This window comes from Sitophilus oryzae, unplaced genomic scaffold, assembly GCF_002938485.1.
Source record: "Sitophilus oryzae breed Bouriz unplaced genomic scaffold, Soryzae_2.0 scaffold_1818_pilon_pilon, whole genome shotgun sequence".
NCBI classification, from domain to species: Eukaryota; Metazoa; Arthropoda; class Insecta; order Coleoptera; family Curculionidae; genus Sitophilus; species Sitophilus oryzae.
The window spans coordinates 61,796-82,303 of record NW_022146522.1 but is presented as its reverse complement, the minus strand read 5'-3'; the positions used below and the strand labels follow the sequence as shown (position 1 = coordinate 82,303).

At 30.9% G+C, this 20,508-nt stretch overlaps 3 protein-coding genes across 3 annotated transcripts; 2 read left to right on the top strand and 1 right to left on the bottom strand.

The window, feature by feature from the left end:
* Positions 1–1,359: 1,359 nt before the first annotated feature.
* LOC115883142 (transcription termination factor 3, mitochondrial) lies at positions 1,360–2,651 on the top strand. Its single transcript, XM_030901457.1, has 3 exons — positions 1,360–2,005; positions 2,063–2,277; positions 2,335–2,651. The coding sequence occupies exons 1-3, from the start codon at positions 1,470–1,472 to the stop codon at positions 2,610–2,612; spliced, it is 1,029 nt and encodes a 342-aa protein (XP_030757317.1). The 5' UTR covers positions 1,360–1,469; the 3' UTR covers positions 2,613–2,651.
* Positions 2,643–3,447, bottom strand: LOC115883143. Its single transcript, XM_030901458.1, has 3 exons — positions 3,194–3,447; positions 2,991–3,139; positions 2,643–2,922 (listed from the first exon to the last, which is right to left on the bottom strand). The coding sequence occupies exons 1-3, from the start codon at positions 3,401–3,403 to the stop codon at positions 2,706–2,708; spliced, it is 576 nt and encodes a 191-aa protein (XP_030757318.1). The 5' UTR covers positions 3,404–3,447; the 3' UTR covers positions 2,643–2,705.
* Positions 3,448–3,695: 248 nt separating this feature from the next.
* LOC115883164 (piggyBac transposable element-derived protein 2-like) lies at positions 3,696–17,531 on the top strand. Its single transcript, XM_030901471.1, has 7 exons — positions 3,696–4,081; positions 4,155–4,317; positions 6,592–6,919; positions 6,983–7,195; positions 10,187–10,536; positions 13,460–13,589; positions 17,425–17,531. Exons 1-7 carry the CDS (start codon positions 3,894–3,896, stop codon positions 17,529–17,531), a joined length of 1,479 nt encoding a protein of 492 aa, XP_030757331.1. The 5' UTR covers positions 3,696–3,893.
* The last annotated feature ends 2,977 nt before the right edge of the window (positions 17,532–20,508 follow it).

The following is a 20,508-nucleotide window of genomic DNA, read 5'->3' as shown; positions in this document are numbered from 1 at the left end:
ACTATGAAAATAATGAATAAATAAAAAATAAAGAAAGTTGACAGGAGATCTGCATTTTTTGGGGTTATGGTTAAGAATTGTTTATTTTTAAGACTTTAGTTCATTTAATTTAATAATTACTAAAACCAGCAGTTCCAAAAATATATTTAAAAATAATAATTACCTATTAACATGGATTTGGTCGATAATAGGTAAGAATACTAAATTTATTTCTATATTCGGTATAAAATTCTTTATTAGGTTTTTAGTTTGCGATGTTTATGGTAAATAATTTTCATGTTCATTGCCTCTGAATTCACATGAGGACAGAGATGAGGTTATCTATGGAAAAGTAACCACAAGAGGAATTATTACATCATTTAAAAAATGTTGGGAAGTTTATTGTTTCCCATCGAAAAGTAGAAAATGCCAATGCAGATGAACGTATTGTAATTGTGATAGAAGTAATTCCAAGGGTGAAGTTTATTATAATTAGTGACCTGTGCTTCTTTTTATATGTAGATGTTTCAGGTTTTGAGAATAAATTGGTTGAACGACACCCAAAATTTAGAGGAAGTATTTGCATACCCAGAATATGCCCATCGAGGATTATATTATAGCTCAAATTTCCTTTAATGGTAGACAATTATTCAATGCAAATTAGCTTTTTAAGTGACTGAAATATTAAATAGTTTACAATATGGTATATCACTAAAAATATATTACTTTTAGGTACAATTAGGGCCCGATACATTTCAAAAAGTAGATTATTTTATATTAAATGAGGTATTGTACCAACAATCAATTTATATTAATAACGGAGATTAAAAAATAACAGAATAAATAGTTCTTTTTTTATACTACAAAAAAAACTATAGAATACAACAGTATTTAAAAAAATAAATAAAAAGTTATGTCCCGGCCGAGATTCGAACTCCGGTCTCTCGCTTTCTAGCCCGACTCCTTACGCACTGCTCCACAGTAACTTGCTTAGCGATAATTCATGACGGTATATAAACTTGAAAAAACAGGTTTATAAGAATATCTTGGACTTTAGATAATTTCTACGCAGCGCCATCTATCCCTCTACTGGCAGAAACTCCCGCCGTGTTTCCAAAATTCAAATGCTTAGTTTCATCCGCCTTGATTGTCAATTTCTTTCAACTGAAAAAGGGAATCTGTAAAAATGTTTTGAACATGAAACAATTAAAACTATAATTTCATTTAAGAATATTTTATTCGATTTGAACTGGCGCGCGGGCGTGCTGACCAATAGCGCCTGTTATCACCTGTGACGTAGCGACCAACCTGCGCAATATCATAGATTGCATCTGTTGTTTCATTCGATTACTCACAACTAGGGAGCGTCACATTATTTTTGTAAAAAAGTAGGGTTAAATTAAATTTTAAGATTTTTGCTTAGGATTTTTGTTTTTTTGTTTGTCTATGATTTTTGTTTACAATTTTTATGAATTTATTTTATTAATAATATGTTAAAACAGCTTTTAAGATTTCGTGAAACCAGAGTACAATTTCGAAGATGTTTTATTTCCCATTTAACGAGAGCCACGGAAGAAAGTGATGAATGTTTACAGAAAAGTGCTGAAGATCCAAATAATGAAATTAGTAAAGCGAATTTGTTAGAACCTCTTTCTCAGGATATATCTCATATTTCTACGTATTTGAAACCCACGTTTAATGTTGCTTCATATGCAAACAAATCTGAAATAATTGAGCAATTTGTTAAATTGGGTGTAAATTTACATTTAATTGAAAAGAAAATCCCCAAGGCTGTAACATTCATTTTAACATTAAAATTTGATGATATAAAAGACCATTTATATTTTTTAAACGAGCTTGGTTTGGAGAAAGAAGATATTGGTCTATTGGTAACAAAGAATCCATTTATATTTAAAGAAAATCTTAACGATTTAAATGTAAGAATAACCTACTTAAAGTTCAAACATTTTACTGATGATATGATACAAAGAATTGTTAAAAAAAATCCATTTTGGCTGAGTTACAGGTAAAGTGTGTATGATATATATTGTAATCAATGATTGAAAATATAACTTAATTTTAGTACTCAAGAGATCGATGAAAAATTGGGATTCATTCAAAAAGAATTTACACTGTCTGGCAATGAGGTTCGTCAAATTGCATTTATTAAGCCCAGACTGATTACATATGATCAAGAAAAAATTAAGTTAAATATATTTGCCGTGAAGCAAGAAATGGGTTTTAGTCAAGATGACATGAAAACACTAATTTTAAATAAGCCCAATATATTTACAATAGGTTAAGTATTTGATAAGTTTTCTGAAGTTTTAATATAGTTCTAATATACATTTTTAGGTCAGAATAGATTATTAGAAGTATTTGATTATGTTCACAACACAATGAATATTTCATTAGAACAGATTATACAAAATGCAGAAGTTTTTACTTGTCGAGCGAAACGCATAAAGGAGAGACATGAGTTTTTAGTAAAATTAGGTAGGGCTCAATATGATCCCAAAAAACCTAATTACGTTGCTCTTACTACTTTAATTAAGGATTGTGATGCTACATTTGCTTGTGAAGTTGCTAAAAGCAGTATTGATACTTATAATATGTACCTTAAAGCTATTTAAACTATGTTTCTAGCAGAAATAAAATTGTAATAAAATCTACACCGTTTTTATTCACAAATTAACATATACCTGGTATTATTCTATTAAGGAACATTAGAAGTTTTCTTCGCCAGTTATATTTACAGAAGTATAGTTGGCTATTTCTATAAAATAGATTCGATATAGAATGTCTTTTTCATTTAAACGTGGTTGTTGGCCGGGAGCGACGATATCATAACAATGTGAGCAGCTCAGGAGAACTGCCTCATTATCCGAAGTTTGTTTTACGTCACATATTTTGCATTGAACTGCGGGTGGTACTATTTCATCACTAAAAATATACAGTAAAATAAATATGTGTTATTTATTAAGATAATTCAAATAAATTATTCGACTTGCCCTAAAGTTTCCGTATCTGATAATCCAAAACTTTTAAACTCTGGACAGTTAATATATGGGCAGGTTAATTTCATATCTGAAGGGTCTTCGGGCGGAAAAGGACATTTTCCTTGGGGTGGTATAAAAAATTGCGTATCTGTACATACAATCTACGTATTATAAAATTCGGTTACTTATGAAGAGGTGTAATAGAAGTTTCTTACTCTATTTATTTCGTTAAGGTTTATATTTGTGTTTATCTGATATTCATCCCCATAGGGAAATTGGATATTTCCAGGGGGAATATAAACTTTTTTACTTTGTACATCGTTCTGAGCGTTTACTATTTTTTCTGATAAGTATATAAAAAGAAATATTGAAATTAAATAGTTTTGTTCCATTTTCTTACAAATAATTTTGAAGTTGAGTGTCATAGGAGTACGTAGCTAATTATTTGCCATATTTTCTGTCAAACAAACTTATGTTGTCAAAAGCGATAATAAGGCAAAAACAAAATTGAAGCGAATAAAACTTTGAATAAAACAATAACAGAATAAAACAATATTTTAAAATCGTGACGATATTTAAATCAAATTAAGCGGTAATATTTTTAATTTAAATGTCCTCTATGAGATTGTAACTTAACTAAAGTATAACATAGGATTACAGATTTCTTTAAGATGTCATCATGTTAATAAATGTCAAACTTGTCATCTGTGTTTGGCAATTTGGCATTGGCATGTGTTTGGCATTATTGACATTTTCTAACTTGAATTGTTTATTGTTGTTTATTTATTTACACGGCATTTTCACGGCCGGGTATTGTTAAACAGTTAAGAATTAAATAATATTTTAAGTATAATTCATATAAATAATACTCCATATTACTATTATCACTATATTAAGTAATATTTTACTATTTAAATGGCGGAGAACATGGACATGGAAACCGATTCTAGGCCGGAAAATCAAGTAAATCTTCCAGTTAATGTAGAATTAAGTCAGAATATTAGCGCTTTAGAAAGGATGCAAGTGTCTGCTGACCATAATTTACCTTCAACCAGTAGTGCAAGTGGAAGCAACAGCTCGGGCTTTGCTGGCCAAAGTCTTAGGTACTTAATATCATTATTAACAATACTTTTCTATGTTCTGTCACGAAAATCTGAATATTATGATTCTTTATAGTCAACCTCCTGCCTCTAAAACGACCATCGTACAGTCAGATCATTCAGAATTTGATTCTGATGATGATCAAGATGATTTTGACTTGTGGAGTTCAGATAGTTCATGTCAAATCTCGGATGATGAATCTAAAGTTGATGACAAGGCGGACGCGGACGTAGAGACTGTAAGAATTATTTTCTATCAATTTCTGATCTGTGTTATATACAGGGATGTTCACCACAAGGAGTCTTGTAGCTAAACGATTAGATTTTTAGAAATTGTAAGTTTTGGGTTTGTTAAAGAACTATTAGGGCTACAATTTCAAAATATTTTTACAAGACACAGAGTGTCCCAAATAAATAAAAAATATCCAAGTTGTAATTTTTTAAATGAAACACCCTGTATATTATTACATTTTTAGTTTCTGTTTTTTTTCATCTCTAAAATAAAGGTAAATTTGATTAAAGTTTATCTCACTCAAATTGAAATATTTTCAATTTTGTGAAATTGCAGTAAAAATTTTAAGACTTTATTTCTCCAAGGGTATCAAAATTTTTAATACTAATTGTTTACTGAAGTTTATCGATCAGTTATTGTGTTGCAATAATAAAAATAATACTACCTCATACAGACTGTCTAAAAATTTATTATAAATAATTTCTAGCTTTAAATGGCAATAACTTGTTTAATTTAAATGGAACACCCTGTATATTTTAGGAGAATCAGATGTACAATATAAATGTCTATCAAATTGTATTTTACCATTTTTTACCTATCTCTTCAAGTTTTCGTAGAAAATGCATTTTCTTATAATTTAGACCTCATTTATATAATTGTATACCAATGGAATATTGACAGTTTAGATTGTTTTTAAAGCAACAAATGTACAAAGTGTACAGATGCTAAAAACGATAATATTACTAGTCCATTTGTATACAATATGTAATATGTAAATATCATAACCATTATTTCCGCCCAAATATTAATTAACATATATTAATTACATACTTAATTGTGTAAATTAATAAATTATTCTAACTAAATGTGGATCAGAAATCAATAATAATAATAAGTTATAAAAATGAACGTCTCTGTTATTATAACGTCTTGTTATAAATAAGCATTCGTTAAAAAATGAAATACAAATTTTAAGGTGTTCCTTTTTACCACACTGTCTAATACACATACATAGTTCACTTTTTTAGTATTTGGGACAATTATTATTAATCAACACAAACAGTGTGTTAATGTAGTTTGAATACTGGAATCATAGTAATTGGTCCTTTTTAACAATAATTTAAATAGTTTTTTTATATATTTTTTAATAAAATAAACGAACTATATCGACAATATTAGTATCTGTACTCTTTAAAAATTTGTTACACCTTTAAAAATAATCTAAAATGTCAATATTCTATGAGTATATTGATAAATGAGATCTAAAGTATAAGAAAATGCATTTTCTACGAAAACTTGAAGAGATAGGTAAAAAATGGTATAATACAATTTGATAGACAATTAAATTGTGCATCTGATTTTTATAAATATATAATATACAGGGTGTTCCATTTAGATTAAACAAATTATTGCTGTTTAAAGTTAGTAATTATTTAAAATAAATTTTTAGACACTTTGTGTAAGGTAGTATAATTTTTATTATTGCAACACACAATTCAGTAAATAGGAATACTTCAGTACAATATTTGGTTTAAAAAACTTAAATACGCCTACAGAAAAATGAAGCATTAAAATTATTACTGTATATTTTGACAAAAACCAGAAAATATTTCAAAAACGGGAAGATTAAAATGCGCTAAACCGTAATCAAATTTACATTTATTTTAATTGTAGAAACTAAAAATGTAATAATATACAGGGTGTTCCATTTAAAAAAATACAACTTTGATATTTTTTGTTTATTTGGGACACTCTGTTTCTTCAAAAATATTTTTAAATTGTAGCTCTAATAGTCCTTCAACGAACCCAAAAGTTAGAATTTGCAAAAATCTAATCGTTTAACTATAATGATAATACTCCGTGTCGTATGTGGTGAACAACCCTGTATATACAGAGTGTCCCAGAAATAAGTGCAAGTATTTTAGGGGGTGGTAGATCTCGATAAAAGAAACATATTTTCTCATTATAGTTTTTCAAATAAGTCCAAAATAACGGAGTTATTTTACTTTGAAAATTTTCAAAAAAAAATATTTTTTGCTCAAAATTTGAGAGCCACTGGATCTTTTCTGGATTTTCTTTAGTGTAAATTTAATCTATTACCTATGTTGCCATATTATCAAGAAATTATGTTTTTTAACTAAAAAAATCCAAAAAAAATTTTCAAAAAATTCCGAATTTTCAAAAAAGAATTTTCGCGAAAAAAAACTCATAGACGTGTTTCTGGGGTTGAACTATACTACCAGTGAATAAGTATTTTTTTTTATCTGTGTTTGATTTCTAGCAGACTGGTAAGCGTAGAAAAAAAGCTGCACAAGACCAATGGAATCAAATAGACGAACAAAAAATTCATAAATTCGAATTTTCTGGTAACTCTCAGTTAACAAACATTAACATAAAAGAGACTATAACTCCTTTACATTGCTTTAATTTATTTGTCGATGATGATATAATAAATTTATTAGTTACTGAAACAAATAAATTTGCAAGAAGTAAATTTATTAGACCGGGATACCATAAAGACTTCTTAACCGGATGGATGGATGTTACACCCACTGAAATGAGGGAATTTATTGGTTTGTTAATTTTTATGAACTTGAAAGCATTTAGAGGTATGTTGGTATTCTTAATTCTTACACTTCAATTTTTTTTTTTAAATTTAAATATATTTTTAGCTTCACTTGGTTCAAAATATTTTTGGTCGGGTGATAGGAATACAAGAGGTCCAATAGCAGGGTATGTAATGACAGAGACACGTTTTAAGAGACTGATTACTTTTTGGAGATTTGGCGAGGAGCAAGGGAAGTTTTCAAAGATTAATGTGCTTCTTCGCATGTTGAACGCTAATTTTGCTAAATACAAAACACCGGGGCGCGTTTTGTTTGTGGGTGAGTAAGATATTGATTTTTCATAATAAATTATTCAGAGGTTGCCTTATGAAAACATATCGAGGGTCACAAGGCAGGACCTCGTATGATTTTTTTAATAAAATTATATTATTTTTTAAAAAAAATTTTGCGATATTTTCACAAAAATAATTCAAAATATTTCTTTTGGTAATAAAGTATTGATATCTCGGCTCTATAAGATAATAAATCCTTTAAAAAAATTATAATAATTTAATGTAAAATTGGGTATGTTTTTGGAATTTCCTGGAAAATTGTATTAAAAATGATACAAGTTACTGCACTGTGACCCTCGATATACAGGGTGTCCTAACATTCCAAAAATACATACTAGAACTACTATGTATTTTTGTAATCAAAATAAGTTCATTGGGTACAATTTACCTCCATACAAAAGTGCTTTGTTTGCCCGGTAAAGGGCATCAAACTTTAAAAAATAAAAACATTTTTTTAATATTTTAAGAACCATTGTTCCGATTTAAATGAGATTTTCGGGTGTCTATTTTTAGTTGTTGTTTTTTTTAGTGTTTAGTGTTTTAAAAAATGACTTACAACAAAATTCAAGACAAAGTACGGGAAGGTTGAAAACTACCCCCATCCTTACCTAAATTTTAGTATTAATATTTTCCACTCTTGACCGATTTTTTTCTATAAATTTGTCCTTCTAGTATTTACTACATTTTTGTCTCTTGTAAAAAATGCTACATCGCATATAGTCTAAGAGCTAGCAACGTATTCGAGAAAGTATTTTAAGAAAGCTGGCTCTTTGATATACAAACAAACAAACAACGCTTTATTGTACAAAAAGCCAAAACAGCTTTATCGACAAAGCACTCACAAACAACAAAATCACAAAAAAAATACAAACAACAAAAAATACACAATACAAATAATGCAATTCAAAAAAATTTAAGTCTTTAAAATTACAAAAAGAATATACATGGACAATTTTAGAACAGTACGCAGTAAATAGATATAATTTTAGAGTTATAAAATATTAAATACTTGACCTTTGACCAGTGTGTGAGATGATCAAAATTTTAATATTCAAAATTGTTCATAATTAAACATCAACAAAAAATTTATCTTTTTTTATTAAATATTATACTTTTTTTCTATTTAATATCTTTTACTATGCTCTCTGGAACAGCATGCGGCCCGTCTGGCTGCCGATACCCTTTGCGTTCACTACTGCGCATCAGAAGAAGATCCTATATATTTTTTTTAATTTAGTCCTATAAATTCTAGTATTGAATACAAATCGAACATGTCTCCATAGCGCAGTGTGTAGAGTTTTCGACTACGAACCGAGGATTCAGAGTTCGAATCCGGGTCAGGGCAAAGACTTTTTTATTTATTTTCGTTTATATTCTGATAGTAAAGTATTAAATAATCCTGGTGATTCAAAAAAAAAAACAAATATTTAATTCTTTACTATCAGAATATAAACCAAAATAAAATAAAAAAGTTTTTACCCTGACCTGGATTCGAACTCTGACTCCTCGCTTGATAGGCGGAACCTCTAGCCCGCTGAGCTATGGAGACTCGGTCGGTTTATATTCAATACTAGAATTTAAATGACTAATAAAAATATAGGATCTTCTTTCAATGCGCAGTATGGAACGCAACGTTTACCGGCAGTCAGACGGGCCGCATGCTGTTCTAAAGAGCATAGAAAAGATATATCAAAGAGCCAGACGTCTTAAAATACTTGTTTTTCCGACGTTGCTAGCTCTCGTACTAATAGTTTTAGAGAAAAAAAAATTGGAGAATTTTTCTTTTCCAAAACATACAAAATAGACAGAAAGATTTTGTGGCCATATAACAACTACATATTTTTTTTAAAAAGTGCTTCGTTTGTCCGTTAGAGGTTGTCAGTCAAAAATAAACCCTTTAATAAACCTGAATGTAAATTAATTTAAAATTTATTTAATCTTTTAAGCTTCATTCAGAACCTCCCAATTAGTGGAATAAATTAGTGGTTTCAATTACACTTCATACTTTTTAGTTTACGATCATTCATAATGTTTAAAAAACACAATTAAAATTAATAAAATATCCTAGCAACAGCTTGCGGTAGTCTGTTGTTTCCATAGAGAATAAACAATTTGATTTCTAACCAAAATTTTTCTTGACGGGTGATAATCAAAGGCCAAAATGACATTCCTCGCAAATTTTGAAGTATAATTAGTGGAAAAGTCAATTGTTAACTTTTTCCAATAATTGAAAATTACTACCACTAATTATGACGTTCTGAATGGTTACATTAAAATTAGGTGAACAAACTTCTACGGCTAATTGAAACTACTAATTTATTCTACTGATTTCGAGGTTCTGAATGAAGCTTTAGGTTTTTATATGAAGCTTATTGTCAAATATAATTTGTGATACTGTCATAAAATTTCATATACTGTCATAAAATTTCAATTTTTGTTAATGTTGACATTTATTGATTATTTTGATTTCAAATATCTCGAGAACCATTTCTCGTAGCAATTTTTACAAAGAAAACTTTTTTTCTGCGTAAAAAAGACGGAAAAATATTTTTTTTTCACTCGGTAGTTTTATACAGGTACGGACGAAAAGTTATTACTCCTCAAACCAGTTAAAAAATATGTAGGTGGCTACAAGTAGAAGTCATTTGACATAGAAATTAAATTTATCGTATCAAAAATCTCCCAGATACCAACTGTTATCCAAATATCGACGCTAGTTAAGAAATTATTTGGAAAAAATGGAATTAAAACTGAAACTTCTACACCCTGTATCTCCGAAACGAAGCATTTTAGGACATTACACGATTATTTATTATTTATTTTATTATTATTATTATTATTTTATTTACACGATTTTTTTTTACTCATTTTTATCTGCAGAATATAAAGTTTACCGAATACAATTCGGGCCACCTTGTATAAAAATTATTAAAAAAACTATTGTGACTTTTTTATTTAAAAAACTATACTTTTGTAGGTAAATCGACTTTGTACCTGCGACAGCGCTATATTTTTCAGAAATTGGCCGACAGTCCCAAAAGAGCGCAAATAATTTTAAAATTGGTCGACAACGAAACGTACATTTACAAGGTGGTTGCTATGCCTCCGACCTATTTGACGGACGATGGTAAAAAGAAACAGGCCGTTTTGGAGCTGTTAAAAGATTACTTAAACCAGGGAAGAATGGTTATTTTCGACGACCTATTTATTTCCGTGGATATAGCGCAGAATTTAGTCAGTAGGAAAACGCACGTTGTCGGTCCGATACGTAAGAAGTCGAAAAGCATTCCCGAAAAAGTTAAGAAGTTAAAGTTACAAAATAACGAAGTAAGTGAGAATTGTTGTTTTGAGTAAGACCGCTTGTACACACACCTGTGCCGGGGTCGGCCGATTTTGCCAGCGTGTGTGAAAGCGCTCTAACTGTCTATACCGCGTTGGCAAGCTTCATTCTTGGGTCGGTATTTACATGTGTGGAATGAATCCTTTTGAGATCTTATTAACTAAGGCTAAGAACATAGTGGAGCGACGAGGATAGCGGTGAGCAAGTAGCGCGATACCGCGTCGAGCAAGCCTCGAGGTGTTGAAACATAGTAGAGCGGCGAGGAATAGCGAGATACTTGTCCAAATTTATTATTTTCATTTGCTTATTGAGAATTTAAAATGTGGCTAAAATTCTGGGCAGTAGTGCCGCAAACATTTGGTTAGATGAAATTTTCAAAAACCTGAGAAAGTATGGCAAGTTTTATAACCTTAAGAAAATTTGTTCCCACATCATCTCATAACTTATCTAAAATGTACCGGTTATGGTGATTACTATCTTTCTGATCCCGTAAAATCTCTCTTACAAATACTAAATCTATTAATTTTTGAGAATCTATCATTTTTTACAGCGCGACAGAGCGACGAAAACAAAATTATTTGAATCGATCTCTCCGCTCGATCTAACCGCTCGATCTAACCGCTCGAGCAGATCGCTTTACCATGTTCGCACGTACTTGTCTTCACAGGTTTGTTTTGGACGCGATGTTGCGCTGCTTGCTCGCCGCTATCCTCGTCGCTCCACTATGTTCTTAGCCTTAGAGAAAGAAAAATACGACGCTGGTTGTACGCTGTGCTGTTGTGACGTCGCCACAATTATCGGTGACACCAATGATTAAAGAATACAAGGACATGTAACGGCCCTATACGGGCTGCAGCAAAATTTGTGACCTTTAGACGCCATTTTTTGGACATAACGAATGAATCATTAGCTGGTCATCAGCGACAATTTTAGCGATTTTTAATAGTTGGTTGTGTGTAGTGAACTTTGTATAAACTTTATTACAATGGTAATTTGTTCAGCTTTCAAGTGTAAAAGGCGCAATGATAAGAAAGATCCGGGAGTTAGGTTTTATAGGGAAATAAACGGTCCACTACACCTTTTTAGCGTTTTTTCATTGAATTCGATAATTATTTTTCTGACATTAGATGTACTTGATATGTGCTATACGTCGATACTAGTTTTGTACCATTTGTTAACATTTTAATACGTTTTTTTCGTAATTAATTAGTATGATACCACAGGACACACCAGAGGCGTAGTGAAAATATTTACCAAAAATATAAATATCGCTTCAAGCGGCTATGTTAAGAAAAATATGTGCCACAGCACTGTTTGGAAGAATGGTCACAGTTTGGTCTCGATTACTATTTGTCCTTGTATTCTTTAGTCATTGGGTGACACAGATGCACCTTTTCCTAATGTAGTCCCTCATAGCCCCTCCCTAGTTGCGCCACTGCTTATTTCTGCGAGTTTTTTTCGGAAGTATAACTAGATGAAATCTATAGGCTTGGTGCATTCTCCGCCGGTGCTGCCACCATCATAGAATATCGTAAACAATCGGTATATACAAACACAAGGGTTTAAATATAGCAAGTATACGAAAAAAACTTTATATAGTTATTCTAAAAGTGTTGTGAAAATTCTAAAAATAAAATAAAAAAGTAAATATTTGGATATCTTCAGAAGGTCTAATTTTTATTATAATTTATTATTGAAGCTGATAAAACTTTTTAGATGAGTTCAACTGTGATAGCGAGCATAGTTTTACGCACCGGGTTTTCTAGTGCGGACATAACTAGGACTATTTCGGCTATAACGAAATTTTCGAAGGTTTTTAGAATTAGAATATATTCATAAAAAATTTAAGCGCTAGTTGGTTAAAAAAAGACTCATTAATATTGCAAATTATATTTTATCCTCTCAGTATATGTCTATTTCATTTTTTGATTATGTAAAGGGCACTTGGTTTACTCACTTGTTTCGTCGAACTGCTTAATTCCATTTTTGTTTTTAGTGAAATCGATGTGAGAAGCTGTGAACTATAAAATGTTGATTCGGGAGAGTTGAATATCCGGGAAAGTCGGGTTATTGAATTTTATTGCATTAACATTTGAAATTGTTAGAACACAACGCGAAGCCCAGTTCGAGTTCTTTTTCATTTAATTTTTACTACCCGAATCAGCGTTACATCACACAAAAACCTCGTACCTGAGTGTTTTATAGTTTCAATAACTGCACCAGCAAAAAACTAAAATACTTAACAAAATGTTTAAAGGAGAAAAATTGTTTTTTTTGCATTAAAAACATTTAAAAAACGCAGTTATGAACTTTTAGTACACGGCAATTTTCAGAAATCGTGTAAATTTTTTGTTTGTAAAGATTTTCACATACTAAAATGTAGCAAAAACATTAAGTAAGTTCAATCAATAATTTCTAATAGATTTCGAGATACCGATTTTTGAGTTTTAATAGCGCAACTATCGAGCACTAACTTATTTTTTACCAAAAATGAAACTTCTAAACATTTTAGAGTCGTTTAATTTCTAACTTGCATTTAAAAATGTAGAAGCTATAAGGGAAATAACAATGATTCAATAAACAAATACAATATAATGAGACGTAATTAAATCCTGAAGCTGACCGCATGATGTCTTTCTACGATTGTCCTCTACTTCCTTAACTTCGTTATGCGGCGCGACCGTTTCAATCGCGACGAAGCTGCCATATCCTTTTCCACGTCTCTTAGCACTGTGCACAGTTTCTCGGTTTCTTCATACTTTTGGCAACATGTTTACTCTTCTCTCTTTGTTCACTACATTATAAATTCTTTAATTCCTTAATTGTTCTAAACAGATATTAAGAGCAAAATGAACAGAAATTCGAGAATTGCGAAATTTTGTAATTATTTTATGGTTACGCTAATTTTAGGTGAAGGGATTTCAGAATCCACAGGGCATATCCATTTTTAAATGGAAGACAGACGATTTCAGAGGCTGTGGATTAAGTTCGTGTCATTCCTACAACACTGTCGAAGTTGAAGAACTTAATAGGCGGGAAGGTAAAGAATTTTTATTTATTTATATATGATGTCCCATATGTCCCATTAAAGGTTGATTCTCACTATACCTTCCCTTTCCATTCCATATCCATTCCGTATTTTTATTGTATTGACATAGAAGCGTAAGCTTTCGTTCCGTATCAGTTCCATTCTTTTTATTGTACAATTTATATCATTACAAAGTTTTAACAAACTTGTATCTTTTAAAGAAAAAGGTAATAAGATTAAGAGGTAAAAGATACAATTATTAACAGAAAATGTTAACAGAGTTAGCACAAATCTAAGAACTTAACAACGCTGTTTCTGATACGCTTCAATCCGTCCGCCAAAAAATGTATGGAAGGAAAGAGTGCTAGAACATGACAGAATAAAAGATTAAGGAAAGACATATCAAAATCTTAAGATCCACCGCGAAGGGACTCAAATGGCCGACTTAAATTCCGGTTTATCGATGCCGTTTAAATTTTAATACTTATGTAATAATAATAGCTTCCGTATATAGCGTTTAACGCCTTGGGAATGGCAAGGTACAGCTTGCTATACTAGAAGTCGTTGGTATACAGGAAGGTAATATGGCTAACACTACGCTTCAACTGCCTATTTTTACCTCAGGATTGTGAATCCCGAAATTGCTCATTTAAGGCTGAATTAAACCTAATTTTAAGCTGTTTTTATTTTTAATGAAATAGTCGGCTGATAATCGGGTGTGGGAATCGAACCCACACGCCCAGAGATTAGTAGACGAGAGCTCTACCTCTACGCCACCGGGCACCTATAATTTTATTTAAAAGTGCAAAACTATGATGGAACGGTAGAATTGGGCTCAATAATTTGTCGTTTATTTAACGTTGTGAATAAATATTGGTAGTTATTAAAATTGTAATAAAAGTATATAATTGTAATAAAATAGGTAAAATTTATAATATTATTTTATTAACACAAACATCCGATACGCTACTGAACCAAATTAGAGTCAAATTGACGTATCTAGGATTCTTTGACATCCCCACAATCTTTGACCAGATAATAAATAAAAGCCAAATAAGAAAATGTAAAAATAAAATATCACGCACTAACATATCATTCTATGAACGATACAAATTGTCCACCTTGTTAGCGAAAAGGTTCAGTTTAGAACAGTGTTCACTGTAAATTTGAATTTGCGACATAAAGGGCTCATCTCCCCACCTTATCATAAAACAGCATTATTCCAAAGATCATTTACGTACAATATCTATAAACTATATAAATAATGGCATCGATAAGTGTTTTAGAGACCTGCCAGTTCATAGTTTTAAATCGCATTTAAAGCGACACCTTCTAGATCAACAATGTTAAATTATACTTGAGCAGCGTTTCTTTCTTTTTAGTGTTTTCCTAAACAATTTTACATATAATTTCTATTTTAAGTTTCTTCTTTTCCTTTGAGAATTTTAATTTGTTAAGCAAACCCTGTATTTCTTTTTTATATATTCTTTTTTTTATATTATTGCTATTTACATGTTAATGCATTAAACAAGGCTGGAACTTTATCAGTTATGCTGTATTCCAGTCTTTTTTGTAATTTTGTATATTTCTTTTCTTTTGTTTTTTGTTTATTGTGTTTATAATTCTTTTGGTTGTATCTAATCTATGTACACAAATTACAATAAATTTTCTTCTTCTTATTATTATTATTATTAGTTAATTCGTGCATTCATAAATAGTCGGTTTACTACGATATGTATATTATATAATCACTTACTAGCGAAAGTAATTCCATTATTTCATTCGATTTGCAGCCGAGATCTACCGCACTACTGGCCAACTGGAATTCTTTTTCGATAAATCGCGATGGTGTCACTGTTAATTTAAGTTCTGCCACAATTTCCATCTAGATTTACTACCTTTATACAACTATCAGTAGTAGAATAAATAATAAATAACATAAAATAAGCTCCGTAAAGACCAACAAATCCACAGGTTTCGTCGATTCAATGTATCAAATGAATCGTTAAACAGAACTGTCAATGATCCCACCCTAGAGTCCTTTTCCCTTCCACCATGCATGAATACATGGATAGTATTACGCTCCTTCCATGCGATATTTTTATTTGCGGGGCAGAGGGAAACTGGAACGGATAGTGTACATTATGCAAACACACTTGATATATTTTATGTAGCGGGAAAGGGAGCTGATATAGGAAGGTAGTGACAATCAACCTTAAAATACTAAGCAGTCAAATGAATTGAAATAGTTGGCTATTCTGGTTTCCAATCATTTGGGTTTCAATACAAATACTTATTTACTGCTATTACTCTTGATATTTATTGCAGTAGAGATGGTTACATAGGAACTTTTCTGTGACTGAAAACCCGATACGTGAATAGGCTAATAACTAAAATTGAGGGCTTGTGGGGTCGGGGCATTTGACGGGCAGTTTATTTTGTCACTGCGCATCCCAGACGCGCATGGCGTTTAGGCGGTCAAAAAGGAAGTTTTCAACTTTGCAAGTTAAACGTGACAGGATTGATACGTTAATATTAAACACTATTTCTTGGCTCAGAATACCTTCACAGTCAGTTGAAATAAAGATAATCGGGGTAATAAATTGTTTTTGACTGAATGTGCCTGTTCTTTTAGAAAGATTATTAGGTATTGATTATTTCAGATTCAACGATTATTCGGCATTCGTTGTGTGGTTTGAGATGAACAGGCGTTTGGGCCCAAAGGTAGTTTATCATTGATATTTAAACATGCGTAAATAGTAATAGTGAGTGCACATAATAATCACCTGTTCATACATTAAAATTTAGATAAAATCTTAAGAGATTGCAGCCTTGGATTTGGAATAATGAAATTATGGAGTTAAATAAATTCTTATGTTCCTAAACAGTATTTTGTTGGGTTTGTAGTTTGGTCAATAATAGTGATTATCACGTTGTCAACAAAATGATATAAAGCTTCGAAGATTTTTTGTTATAAACCGAAGATTAAGATTTGTTCGTAGAAGAAGGTGCAAAATTTTTGGCGTCAGTATATAGGTATGAATACAACCTGCTATATCGATAATGCGCTCATAGTTCGGGTTAGACGCCAAAGGCCGCGCCACTAACACGGTCTTCAAAAATTAACGTGGGTCAATTATCGCTTGGATTCTTTAGTGTTCTCTCTGACGCGGTGTTATCTCTCTTCTCTCCACTACCGGACATTCAAATATCCCTCATTACCGCACGTATTTGTTAACTAATTCTAATTCTTCCATTTACTGCGATCTATTGTGTACTGCTTTCTCCCACTGATTCTGCTTATCAGATGGAGATATGTAATACCACAAGATGTTTTGGGATTACCGAATAATACTGTTACCTGACACGGTTGCCTGTATCGCATTGAGTGTCAAGCAAAAGTATTAGGTAATTCCGAAACATCGAGTTGTAGTCAAAAGATTATACAACGAAACAAAGTACATATATGCTTGTGATATTTTTTTTGCCATTTTAGCAATAAGAATTGACGGGATGAAGTATTTTGTGGAGCCGACAGAAATGACTTCTGATGTATTTCAAAAATAGCGACGGAATTACAATATGGCCACAAAGCGATAATCACTTAAATGATTATCACTTATTAATCACATCCTTCTATATAGGAAAAATACTATACATAGAGATTGTATAAAGAAATCCTTTAAAGGTTTCTGGAAATATCAACTTGTACCTTTTAATTTGTCCACCCAGTTTCCTCTTACCGTCTACAAGCTCACCATAAAGAGATTTCGGTAGGCGGTTTTCTTACAAAGCCAACTAAACGCGGTTTTTTCATAAGGTATTATTTTTCTTTATTTATTTTTAGGAAATGTAACTGTAACTAAAAAACAGTCGGAATTTCTAAAAGATTTTAGTAGCAGCGCCGATGTGTTTGAAATGGTTGAGAACTCGCACCACAAAGAGATCCATTAAATGGCCGAAACCACATGGTAAAAGAATAAATTAAAATAATTATATATTCTTTTTTGCAACGCTGTATATTTTAGGTACAGAAGATTGGCGGCTGATCTGCTGGCAAGTACGTGCGTTATCAACGCATATCTCGTCTATAGAAAGTTAACCAATGACACGACGCGAAAATTTGACGATTTCCAAGATTATTTGTTTAAACAATTGGTAGGGTTTACGTGCCAGATAAAACCTGTAGGGAGGATAGTTTCTATAATCATTTTTGTTTTTGAAATGCCAATGTGTAGAAGAATATATCATCGATGTGTAAAGTGCGAAGTTTTAAATGGAGTAATTACAACAAACTTCTTACTGTCATTTGGGGTAAAAAAGCAAAGTAATTAAAATAAAAGGTCTATCACATTTTGATTTGATTCATTTTTTTTTTTCTTCTTTTTTTTTTTTTTTTTTTTTTTTTTTTTTTTTTTTTTACAAAATAAAATGTTATTTTTTGTTACAGATTATACAGATTATAAATTATCGTGTGGCGACTTTGTGGTTCCAATTTTCAGAGTCGCGCATAAGTTAGGTTACTAGTTTGCGCACGTCCACTTATGGCCTTTAAAATTGTTTACAGCGCCTGACCGGCCTAGTTATTACGCTGTTTAAGCGCGAGTTTATTTTGCGCCTGAAATTTTATTTTACGGTAATAAAAAAAAACAATTTTTCGTACCACGAATTAGGGACAAAGAGGTGTTTTTATAAACACCGCTCCGTTGATTTAACGGAGACCAATTTGTCAGCGGCAGTTTGTCATTTTAACAGAAGAACGTGGCGATTTTTAAGAGACGCATCTGTGAAAAAATAAAGTCTTGACAGAGCTGCAAGCTCACAGAAAAGGATTAAACGCGGTTTGAAATAATTTGTAACTAAGTCATTGGATTTTAAACCATTTGTCGAGCGACATGGTACAGGTGTGTTTGTTTGGACATGTTTGGAACTTGTCGGTTCCCTGAAAGTTTTCTTATTACGGAACATGAACGCAGAAAAATTCTCATTTTAATTTCACAAGATTTGTAATAATATTTTGTGTTTACATCCAAAAGCAATAATGGAGTTAGGCAGTAAAGGTAAATGCATTTCATTAACTAAAATAGAATGACTTTTTAGGATCACATAAACTTATCATGCAGCCATATTGTTTCTTAAAGTCAGAACATTTAAAGAAACTAAAGACAATTAATCGTGAATGTTTTATAAGCTATAAAAATATAAATGTTGATTAGATTTGTTTATTTATTATTCAGTCTGTTTTAATATTGGACCTGCAAATCTTCACTTGAGCTGTCTTGTGTTTAACAGTTTATTAATGAAGTACTTTTCAATATTAAACTCCAGTGAAAAACAGAAGCAATAAAACCAGAGAATAGGTACGGGAGTTGATACATTTTGGTTTGACATTTTAAAGCTTATAACTTTTTGTTTGATGGGTTAAACATTCATTCAAAAATATGTTGTAGCAGTTTCAGCTAAGTTTTTGCGAGTGTTGTCAGAAATGACAGTAGGTGTCACATTTTAGATAGGAGTGTGATTTTTTAAAACTAAAAACCCCGATACGATTTCCTGTATATTAATGTACGATAGTTAATTACCTTTTCTCGAATTCAAAAATGTATCACACATGTGCATTCTTATTCATAATTTCATTTTCGGAATTAATAAAACAATTAATTAGGAAATCAGATAGTTATAAATGGTTTTGTTTCCAAATTATGTTTGTTAGTTTGCCTTATCAATGAAGCACAACACATTAATAATAACAATTTGTAATACTGACATAACAATAACAATAACTAGCTATAGAATTAAAAACAGTTATAGGTTATTTATTTTTAAAATCATATACAGGCCTCGCTTTTTTAAATTAAGAATTTCGAAATATTTTCACAATATGACGTTTAAAATGTTAATGTGTATATATTTTGGTGGAAAGGGGGACTATCTAATGCGCTACTAATACAGGGTGTCCCATTTGAAAAGTTTTTTTTTTTAAATGGGACTGTATCTATTTTATCTTATTTTCTGTCATTTTTGACTAACCTCTGCAAAACTTGGCTGAAACTGCTACAACATGTTTTTTGAATGGCTGCTTTAACCAACAAAAAAATTATAAGCTTTCAAAGTGGGTCAAACTAAAATGATAACATGGGACACACATTAAAAATGCATGGAGCAATTTATAATGAAATTATTGAAATTTAGAAAGCGTCAACATTTGACGTTTTAGTATTTTACCAAACCGTTCCGTATCAAACCAATGTTTTCAGAAACCGCTCTTTACCGTAGTTTACCTGTCTGGTTCGCCTGGTTTTTCAACGGAATACAGCCTAAATCCTTTATTCGAAATAGAAAAAAAGAATTAAAAAAAAAAAAAAAAAAAAAAAAAGATAAAAAATTTTAAAGTCAAATAAAATATTAAAAAAAAAAAAAAAAAAATATATTTTATGATAAATTTTAGCAGAAGCGTTTCTTTAAACTATTGTACGTAATAAAAACAATGCTCATTACCACTAAACTAAATAAAATGTTAGTTTTTCGGAACCGATTTTGATTATTTGTCATGTTACGCATGCGTAGTGAGTCTGTTGTCTTTCAAGGGAATCCCCGACTTCGTTATGTAGCCCGAAAGACAGAACGAAATAAATTGATCAATAAATAATTGATGTATTCGATGACATCTATCTTTGATGGATACATGTATAAAAATACCTAAGATCAAGTTCTGAATTTATAAAAAACATGTATTTGTGTTTGGAGTTGTTCTGAAATTTAACTGTTTTATTTATGTAGTTTTATTTTTTATGTTATTTATATTTTAACAGGTTTTATGATAATTTACTTAGTAAGAAAATCGTTAATTATTAGTAATAGAAAGAAATTAATATTTCTATTCCTTGGCTGCATGTTGACTTTGAGTCCATTCATAGTTTGTCATTTTACT

Coding starts and splice junctions, on each gene's coding strand:
- LOC115883142 (XM_030901457.1), top strand. CDS start 1,470: ATGTTAAAACAGCTTTTAAGATTTCGTGAAACCAGAGTACAATTTCGA. Junction 2,006..2,062: donor CCATTTTGGCTGAGTTACAG/GTAAAGTGTGTA, acceptor ACTTAATTTTAG/TACTCAAGAGATCGATGAAA. Junction 2,278..2,334: donor GCCCAATATATTTACAATAG/GTTAAGTATTTG, acceptor ATACATTTTTAG/GTCAGAATAGATTATTAGAA.
- LOC115883143 (XM_030901458.1), bottom strand. CDS start 3,403: ATGACACTCAACTTCAAAATTATTTGTAAGAAAATGGAACAAAACTAT. Junction 3,140..3,193: donor ACCTTAACGAAATAAATAGA/GTAAGAAACTTC, acceptor TATAATACGTAG/ATTGTATGTACAGATACGCA. Junction 2,923..2,990: donor TCAGATACGGAAACTTTAGG/GCAAGTCGAATA, acceptor GTATATTTTTAG/TGATGAAATAGTACCACCCG.
- LOC115883164 (XM_030901471.1), top strand. CDS start 3,894: ATGGCGGAGAACATGGACATGGAAACCGATTCTAGGCCGGAAAATCAA. Junction 4,318..6,591: donor CGGACGCGGACGTAGAGACT/GTAAGAATTATT, acceptor TTTGATTTCTAG/CAGACTGGTAAGCGTAGAAA. Junction 7,196..10,186: donor GGGGCGCGTTTTGTTTGTGG/GTGAGTAAGATA, acceptor ATACTTTTGTAG/GTAAATCGACTTTGTACCTG.